The sequence below is a fragment of the Coptis chinensis genome, chromosome 7, assembly GCF_015680905.1.
Source record: "Coptis chinensis isolate HL-2020 chromosome 7, ASM1568090v1, whole genome shotgun sequence".
NCBI lineage: Eukaryota > Viridiplantae > Streptophyta > Magnoliopsida > Ranunculales > Ranunculaceae > Coptis > Coptis chinensis.
In genome coordinates this window covers 77,071,859-77,082,121 of record NC_141462.1, presented here as the reverse complement: position 1 = coordinate 77,082,121, position 10,263 = coordinate 77,071,859, and the positions used below count along the sequence as shown (strand labels likewise).

At 38.1% G+C, this 10,263-nt stretch overlaps 1 protein-coding gene across 2 annotated transcripts; it reads right to left on the bottom strand.

Annotated features, from left to right (window-relative positions):
* Nucleotides 1-5,914: 5,914 nt before the first annotated feature.
* On the bottom strand, nt 5,915-10,263 carry LOC147489014 (uncharacterized). 2 transcript variants are annotated; one of them, XM_086572294.1, is made up of 5 exons: nt 10,011-10,263; nt 9,564-9,931; nt 8,946-9,294; nt 7,078-7,179; nt 5,915-6,987 (listed from the first exon to the last, which is right to left on the bottom strand). In XM_086572294.1, exons 1-5 carry the CDS (start codon nt 10,116-10,118, stop codon nt 6,145-6,147), a joined length of 1,770 nt encoding a protein of 589 aa, XP_086428420.1. In that variant the 5' UTR covers nt 10,119-10,263; the 3' UTR covers nt 5,915-6,144. The 2 variants fall into 2 exon arrangements, with proteins under 2 accessions (XP_086428420.1, XP_086428419.1); XM_086572293.1 differs by having other exon boundaries at nt 5,915-7,179.

Genomic DNA, 10,263 nt, shown 5'->3' with positions numbered 1-10,263 from the left:
GTCCATGTGTTATTTTGTTCCAAAGCTACAATTTCAGCAGCCATAGCAGCTCTCCAGTCTGGAATTTTGACAGCTTGAGAAAAAGATATAGGAACAACTGAAGATGACACTTTAGATAAAAAAGCTTTATGACAAGTAGAAAAGTTAGTGTCATAAACATAGAAAGCCATAGGATATGGAGTGGAAGACCGTGTTACCTTAGAGTCCGAATGGATGAGGTTGGCCGAACTAGGGACTATAGGTGCCTTGGTGAGAGTAGGACAGTGATAATCTTTGATGAGAAGTGGTGGGGGGTTTCATACTCTAGTAGATCAAGGTGATGTAGGGGGTTGGGTTGTGGTGGCTGAGGGAGTTCCAAAATTGTAGTTGTCGGAGTTGTCTGAGTTGGAAGAGTGTCAGTAGAGAGGGTGGAGCACGCTCGATTTGTGGTGGCTGAGGGAGCAGGCGTGCTCCGTCTACTAGAGTTACATGAGATGATTGAAGGTCGAATGTCTCATTGTCGGGGATAGGTAAGGGATAAACTAGCAAATGGGATGGTGGGGAAGATAAATTTTGATAAGGGAAGACATTCTCATGGAAAATCACGTCACGAGAAGTATAAATTTTCTTGGAAGATAAATCATAAATGTGATAGCCTTTCTGAGCATAAGGATAACCAATGAAGATGTCAGGTTTCCCGCGGTGATCAAACTTATTTTTAATGGAAGTGTTGTGAGCAAAACATAAACAACCAAAAACATGAAGATAGACAAGAGTGGGAGGTGTTGTAAATAAAAGCTCATGAGGTGATTTGTCATTTAACAAGGTACTAGGAATTTTGTTAATAAGATAACCTGCGGTGAGAATGCATTCACCCAAGAAGGATAATGAGAGATGAGCTTGAAAACGTAACATCATGCAACGTTGAGTAAGTGACGATGTTTTCTTTCAACAACAGCATTTTGTTGGGGAGTAGCAACGCAACTACATTGGTGGATAACCCCATGTTTTGAAGAAAAAAAATTGTTGCATGTTATGGGATATAAATTCGGATCCATTGTCGGATCAAAGGACTTGGATTTCATGAAAATGGTCATCAATGTTGCTATGGCCAGATATGAGTGAATGTATTGTAGAGTGAAATTGAGTATGAACCATGGCCAAAAAGGATTGTAAATGCATGGCAGTTTCAGATTTGACAGTCATAAGATAAATTCATGTAGCACGACTAAAATCATCGATAATAGTTTTAAAAAAAAAAAACGAGCATTGGAATAGGATGGTAAATGAAAAGGACCCCAAATGTTATAATGAATCATTTGGAAAGTTCTAATAGTTTTTATTGAACTATGAGAAAAAGATAAACGTGTTTGCTTAGCTTGTGGACATACATTGTAAGTAGCATTATTGGAACTATAAATGAAAGGAAATTGCTTAGCTAAAATTTGCAAAGGCGTGGAAGAGAGATGTCCTAAGCGATAATGCCATAAATTATTGGTGGTGGAGTTGTGGGATGAGCAAACGGAAGCTAGTTGGAGATGATAGAGTCCCCCATTAAGTCGTCCCAATCCAATCTTTTTCTTCGATAACTGGTCCTGAAAGGGCAAGAATCATTAGTGAACGTGACAGAGATAGGGTGAGATTTGACTAGTTCACTAATGGAAAACAAGTTAAAATGAAAGATGGGAACAAACAGAACATTGTCAAGACGCAATAGAGGAGAGAGAATAACACTACCAATATGAGTAATTAAATGGTCAGTTCCATCTAGAAGTTTAAGAGTATAATGTATTAAACAAATATGATAATGAGAAAACAGATGTAATAATGAGGAACAAACATGATTGGTAGCACCAGAGTCAATGATCCATATGGATTTAGAAAAGCATGAGAGATATATACTTGTCAGATTTGCTTGTGAAGTGGTACTACCTGAATCAAGCAAACTCAGAAGTTGGTTGTAATGTTCTGTAGAGAAAACAGGAGAAGTGGAGCCTGGAGCAACCGAATTGGCTTGAGCAGGCTTGGGTGGATAACCGTGCAGTTTGTAACATGTACCAATATGATGTCCAACTCGGTTACAGTGGTTGCATAATGGACGAGCGCGTGCGCGCTCTGGTTGCCCTGTATCGGAGGGTGCATGCACTCTTGGCTGAGACGAACCATTGTTGTGCTGCGGAGGTTTAGACGAGCCTGATTTCGAAGAAGAAGCCCAGTTGGTCTTTTGAAAGTGAGTACTCAAGGCAGTAGCGTCTGGAGAAGAAGGAAGAGAGAGTGCATGAATCTCTTGTTGCTTCTCCTCCTATCGGATTAAAGAATAAATCTTTGACATACGAGGAAAATGATCCATTAAGAGAATTTGACTGCGGATGGATTGAAAACGAGCATCTAGGCCTTGCATGAATTTCATAGAACAACCGTCTTCAACCTCTTTGGCAAAAATAGATGCATGACTACAAGTACAAGCAGACATAGTAGACAAATAACTTAATTTATCCCACAAAGATTTAAGCAAAGTGAAATAAACAGATATCGGACGATTGTCTTGCTTGAGAACAGTGACGGAATCCTTCAGTTGAAAAACCTTAGGTGGATTAGTTTGTGAAAAACAATCACCTAGATCTTTCCAGATTTCGGATGCAGAGTCGGCATAGAGGATGCTTCCACGGATATCTGGAGAAACAGAATTGAGAATTCATGAAGCAACGAGGTCATCACATCGCGACCACTTGGATTTTTCTTTAGGAGTGCTAGGAGGTGGGACAGAGCCATCGACAAAACCAAACTTATTCTTTGCTCGAAGGGCTCTAGAGATAGACCGTAACCAAGTCGGATAATTGTCACCGGATAACAGAGGAGATACGAGAATAGCCGTGGGGCTATCTGAGTGGTGGACAAAGAAAGGATCATTAGAACCTGGATGAGAGTCATTATTGGTGTTTGAGGCATCGGCCATTGAGAATTGAGAGGAGGCGGAAGTTTAGAGTGGTTAGGGTTAGGATTTGGATCGAAATTAGGCTGATACCATGATAAATTAGAGAGAGAGATTTGAGAATATTTACTTGATTAATTTTTAAGGAGATTACAATTGTTTTTATAGAAATTACAAGTTTCTAAATATATGAACAAAGACAAACGGTGCACATAATTGACTCGAGGTGCAGGCGCGCTATATATATTAGACAATTGTTATGCCCGAGGCGCGGGCGCACTCTATTTGTGTTATGTACGAGCGCGGCGTGCTCTTCACTATGACGTGAAGAACAACTTCTAATACTCCTATATATCCTGTTTAAAGAAAATTCAAAATGTTCACGTATTTTGCAATTGTCGCATCATGGTCACATGGTAAAGCTCCTTAATTCGGTGCATAATGACTCACTAAGGTCTTATGAAATTCTTAGTGTGTTTGAACTTTGAAGACTCTAAACTAACCGCAAGTATGTAGTGAATCCTGAGCAGCTCATGCTCGATCTACTGGTATATAACCTTGTGAAGATAAAAGAACTACATATACCTTCTCACCTGCTTAGAGTGAGGAAAGGAACAAATTGCACCGCATTGATAATTCTTTGCACCATTTATATATCTTTATGGATAATCTAACATGTCTACCACCAACTGAATATATTAATGAGGTGCAAAGATGGATATTTAAAGAACAACGACCACATGCATGAATCAAAAAAGAATATGTATCTTTATAATAACATGTTAGGTGATCGTGATCTATATTCTCTTCAACAATCTTTACAGAAAAATACTTGGGGACAGATTCAAACCCGCGCCATTTTAATTTGTGAGATAATTGGAATATATCTGAGGTAGCTGGCTGCCTAGCTTGGTGCAAATAATACACGAAAATGGTCTTATATAAATCGTGAGAAATGAATATGATACTTGAATGGATTGCCATTTTTCAAGATGGCAATTTGGCATTCCATCAGATCCTGTTTGCAGAAAGGTCCAATAAACATCTATCCCTCGCCTATTTTAACTTTGGGTTTAACCTTGTTTGTATCCAAGAGATATGGTCATTTTTTATTCTTGTTTTTGTTTTTTTGGTAGGCAAGCGGGGGTTTGAGAGGTCCCCTACTCCTTCTCATTAATGATAAAGTAGTAACATTACATTATGACATAGAGTTTTCCTTTAGAATCCTATTACACAATTTTCTTAACATCCTATGCAACCGAACTAGCTAGGGATAATCTCAACGGAACATGCTTTATTAATGATAAAGCATCTGCAAGTTTGTTGTTTCTCTATAAATGTATAATAGAGAACGTACATCTGCATGACTGCCATAGTGCCATCCTATCTACCAACTAGTCTTATGGCCGGATTGGCCGGTATCTTCCATTAAGAACAAGTCTAATGGGGTGTTATATGGGCTGCTAAAGACTCAAACACCAAATGACTATTCTAATGGGGCTGTTTTAAATTTAGTTGGTGTGCTAAACTAGCCAAATTTGTAGCATTGTCTAGCAACTACCATAATTAAGTTGCGGGAGATGGGCAACATAATTTCTGTTGTTCGTGTGTTAAAGTGTGACGGGACGAAAGAAATTGTGTCATCTATGCCATAAATCTCTAATTTAGTTTGCAAACTAATGGACAGATGGCAGAAATTGTTCTGTCCGTATAAATTTAGAACGTCAAAGTGTTTTTTTTGAAGTATTTAGAGGTTTAGGGCCGACTGCAACCTGCATTAGTTAAACTCTGAAATACAAGGTGCCATTCCTGTCCTCCTCTACAAGAGATGAAAGCCATTGGAACAGTTTCAAAGTTTTCGACAAGGCAAATTTAACTTCGCCATGCTAAAAGTGCCAAAAAGCTTATGTAGCACCCTTTTAGCAGCTCCCCATTAGACTTGCTTGAACTTATTTGCTTGCCATGGGTATTCCTAATGAAGAAAAGAACATTCATAGAGCCTGTTTGTGCTCGAATCCTTCTCACATTATGTTGTTCTACCTTGAAGAACCGATCATTGCAATAGAGGGAATGAAGATCTCCCTTTTGAATGAAGCTACCAGTCTACCACGGTTGTTCATCTGCCCAGAGTTCCTTAATTAAGCTTGTAGTGTACCATATGTTTTAAGAAAATGAATTCCCTCTTCTGCCCTTTGCCCTTTGCCATTTGCATTATATGCTCGATCTTCTTTACACTAGTTGGTACTCTCAGCCCATCCCATATCACTGGGACTCAGATCCCTCTTCCATCTTTGAAGTTATGAGTTTCGCTTTGATATGGTCGCTTAATGAACTTAACGGAACCGAGAATTGGTTACAGAAAACTCTATATTCAACTTAATAGACTTTTATATATCCTTATTCTGCTATGAGTCGGGTGAACTAATCAATCATCACAACTCTTGTGTATTAACATTCGAGGCTTTGATTACGATATGACATATTAGCAAAAACAACTGATCTAAATTGCCTGATTTGATGAACTATGAAAACATTCGCTAACTTTCTATAGCGTCTCTCTCAAAGAACTTTACGTTAGCAAACAAGTCACCAACTGATTGCGGATACTGGAAGTCGCACCTAATTGACCTTGCTCTTCTTGGCTCATTTGAACTATTTTATAGTGCATCCATCCCGAGTCTCGACCTTCATTTTATCTACTTGAGCACAGTGGTAAATCCCATTTTATTTGGGAGATAGTCCTAAATATAAATTGAGAAATTAATAAGAGCTTTCTGAATAAGTGGTATATCCCATTTTATTTGGGAAGATTGTCCTAAATATAAATTGAAAAATTAATAAGAGCTTTCTGAATAGGAATAGAAAGGGCATTTGGTCAGATTCCCTTTGGAAGTAACAAAATGCCAGACTCCATGGCTACTTTTCAGAGTTTGTCAGCTTGAACCCAAAACAAAACTCCAAAACCTTGCGGGCGCTTAGTTTTCAGAATCTAAAACAATGATCTGGATCATGAACCGGGTGGGAATTTTATAAAAAATAAAGAGACTAAAAATATACAAGCTCTCTACCAACACAAATACGAAACAGATAACTCAGACACACAGGAAAAAGCCCCCTCAATAAACTTACATCAATAACTTAAAACTACAAAATCCCTTACCCCAAAAAAAAACTCATGGGTACAAAGACCAGAGTCGTTGACGAGTGATAAATCACCAATGGCCAGACCATGATTACCATCTATTATATACATTCGACTGTCTACGATCATTGTATTCTGAATATCGATCATTAGTAGCCATCCCCAAACCTGTGTTTGGATAATTTCTTGGAAGACCATCCCTTCCGGACATTCTTGGCATTAAATCTGCATAGGTAGGGTATCTATATCTACTAGAAGCAGGTGGACCCATTCCCTTGTCAATGTAAGGAGTAATAAGTGGCCTGTATGTTGAATTCAGTGAACCCATATCCATGTAAGGACTACTAGAATATCTGTTGATAGTACCAGTCCCAACCTTCAAATCATGATAAAATCTTGCAAAACTTGATTCAGATTCAGAATAGGGTGTCACCGAGTTGGGTTTAGTAGCAAGAGCTTCAAACTGCGAACTAGTTGGTACTCTAAACAGCCCAGCACATCCTACAGGAATGTCCATGGAAACCCCAGCAAAAATAGCTGAAGCAGGACGTTCCGTTCTTCTCTCCGCAGACCCAGACCTGCTTGACAACGATAGCCTATCAAGCTCATTTTTTAGTGATAACTTAGCCTGCTGAAGAGCATCCAATACACCTCCCACGCCATTTGCAGTTTCTAGATAAGTTGCTACTTGGAGTGCATTTCCCGGAGATTCACCTTTGTAGAAACTGCCACCACCATGGGACGAAGCAAACGGCGCTGCCTTATTCTCGGAGGATCCATATGACGCTGAACTGTGCTCTGACCATGTCTTCCTTTTTTCATTTATCCTAGCTTCTAGATTTTCTTGGCGTGGGAATGAAAATTCAGGAGAACTCTTCTGTGGTTGATTGACTGTTGAAATGATGTACTGCTGCTCCTGCGACATTCTGTTGTCCTGATGTAGATGAGGCAGAATTTGATCAGAAAAAACTTTGCTCATTGCGTCTTTGTTCTTGCAATCCTCTTCCAACCCTGACTTACCTACTTGGTTAAAGGAAGGAATGGTATCAGCGGCGTCTGAAGTTTCAGCCCTGATCTCATCTCGTTCTTCCGTAATATCTGACTGGTTCCCATGTTCACAGGACTCCTATTCGTTTGCAATCAAGATATCTCAGTTCAATATTTTAAACATATTAATATAGTCCGATATGTGTAATTTTAAATTAATAAGCATACAGTTGCCATATAAAAGTTGAACAGCCAAAAACATGGAAGCCAAAAAAGCTGTAACCAATTCATTGCTAGACATCCCTGGGTTTTAAGGAATCAGCTCTGCCTCTATTTTGTTATTTAACAACTTTCCTTCAATTAAGAATTTAAGACCACTAAAAACATTCAATTTCTATGTATTGGAGTTAGTGTTAGATATTATAAAGCCTTAGTTAGATGTAGAAGCACTTTATGTGCACATTATGTAATAGCCTAAAGGGCACTTTTGTAACTTCAGGATACACCTTTTTTTTTTGGTTGGTGAGGATACACCTAATCTATAATGTGGTGTTCTCTACTTCTCTCATTTGACAGTATTTAACACTTTCCACAATTCTATAGTTGATATCATAACCAACTCCCAAAACCTCACAACTCGGTGTTGAGATTTTTAATACCACATTGGGAATCTAAGCCTAGCTAATCAATATATAAATCCTAGGGCCACTCATCACCAATTTGTTTTGAACACATTCAATATTGTATCAGAGAGGGCTATTTCTTTGGTTGAAGGGACCAGTTTGTCCTCCATGTCACCCATTAATCAAAGTCCACATGTTAGGTTTAAGTCATGCCACATGTGAGAGGGCGTGTTTTAATCCCACATTGGGAGTCTACGCCTAGCTAATCAATATATAAATCCTGGAGCCACTCCACTCATCACCAATTGCTTTTGACTACTATGGATACCACATTAATTGGAAAACCCTACCAGAAAAACATGTTAATAAAGAAAAGAAACTTATTAGGAACCATTAAATCTTCTAATAATATACCATTCCAAAAAGACCCAATTTATTATGATGTGGAAAACCATACTACTAAACATACTACTAAAATCATGTAAATAAAGAAAAACGAAGTCATACAAATTCATTCTTCTAATATGAAATCCATAATACTTTCATTCAAATCGAACAACAAGGTTTATATTTTGATCTTCGTCATTCCAATGCTTTTTACCCATGCTGACCAAGGTCTTCAAGTCTATCTACAACAAATTAAAAAGGGCAGAAATCCAACTGAATTAAACTAAACGGTGATCCATCCTTATCAAGGGAAACAATAAATACATATGCAAACTCATTTACTGCCTACATAGATGCCTTTGAATAATAATATTTCCTTTTTTCATTTACCTTTTAGAATAGATATTTACATATCTATATCTTATAATTAAAGCTTGCACCAAAGGGGCTAAAAGAATTTTCTTATAAATCCACTTCATCTCCTATTAAAATGGGAATCCTTCCCCTATTAAAATGGGTCCTATAATTAACTGGAACATTTCCCCTATTAAAACGCGACACTCATGTAGCACTAACGACGAGTAGGATAGATGATAATAGGTAAAGAAAATCTCACAATTTTTTGATTAAAGTACCCAATGAGTACGCATGGGCATACTGCTAGTGAATAATATATATACTCTCACACAATTGTTTAAACTTCTAAATTTACAATCAAAATTTTCAACAACACACATTCAACATCGAGTTCCATGACGTGCAACAAACCAAGTTTTCGCCAGAGCTAAACTGAAAGCATATTAGGCATGTATCAGATGCATTTCGTTAACGTCTTGATATTTAAGTAATCAATTTGTTGATAAAGAAAAACTATTAAGGTGGTGAAACAACATACTGGAGTATAGCAATTATTCTCTCTGAACTTATCTTCCCATTCCCTTTGAGCATTTTCCTCTGCCTCAAATCGACCTATGAGTTGGGCCTGGTGTTCAAGTGCTCTTTCCATCTCTGCAACTCTTTCACTTCCCTCCAAGTTAAACCCATGTTTACATTCTTCGTTTTGAGCTTCAGGCAAAACTTGGACTAAATTTTCAAAATACACTTTGTCTTTCTCAGATTTGCAGCTTTCTTTCAAGACCTCATACATAGCCGATGAGCAATTAGAAACATCACTGGACCTTTTAGCAACTTTATTTTCTTGGGATTCAACCAGGACAGTTTCGTTGTTTACCGCGACCATTGATCTGGAAACAGAAACAGTTGATTGATGAGAACATATCGGAGTGTGTAAACCAGACTTGTCATCTCATAGGTAAATTGGATTAAAGTTGAGGGGAACTTTAAGCACCATGATACAAGACCTGGCAATAATAATCTTATTGGGAAAAATTAAGACCAAAGCTGCAAATGTGAATATGTTCTTGTACAGATTTACAGATTTCTCTTTTCTAGTAATTTACATTTTCAACTGGTAAACACAGACACACACATAGAAAAGAACCCGGAACCTGACCTTGCTCCTTTCTGTTTCATCTGGCGGCATGATCTCCCTATATGAGGTCTTGTGGAAGATCCACTAGTACTCCTCCTTTTAGTGTCAACAGAATTTGGACCATCACTGCAGCTTTTCCAAGATAAGCTCCTACCGACTAAGGAAGAAACTCCAAGGTCACCCGCTCCTGAGGTTGTAATGTTTGCCTCTTCCTTCCTAGTGTCACTGGATTCACTAACGACTACTTCTTGGTCAGAACTTGAATCATATACCTCAGAAATGTCACTTATCCCATTGCTCTCCAAAATTGCCAAGACCTCAGCAGTAGCCTTCTCGGCTTTCTTTCTTTGTTGAGACACATGTGTTAGCTGTTCCTCCAGTTCCACCACCTAAATATGCATTTTAACCCAAAATCAAAGGTAAAATTGCTGAGTGGAGGGGAAAAAAAAAAAAAAAAAAAAAACTAACCCTTTTAGCCAATTCATCAGCTCTGTGTCTTGCAGTTCTCGAGATAGATCTTTCTGACAGCAACCGAGCACGAAGAAACTCTATAGTCATTGAAGTTGACTCCTCCATAACAATTTTATGATCATTCAACTCAATTTGTCAACCCAATAACAAAAACTCAATCAAATTGATCAACCCAATAATAAGGGAGGAAGGAAAGTTTGTTTAGCTTTACAACGGAAATAAACTTGTTTTAATTAAGGACCCATATGAC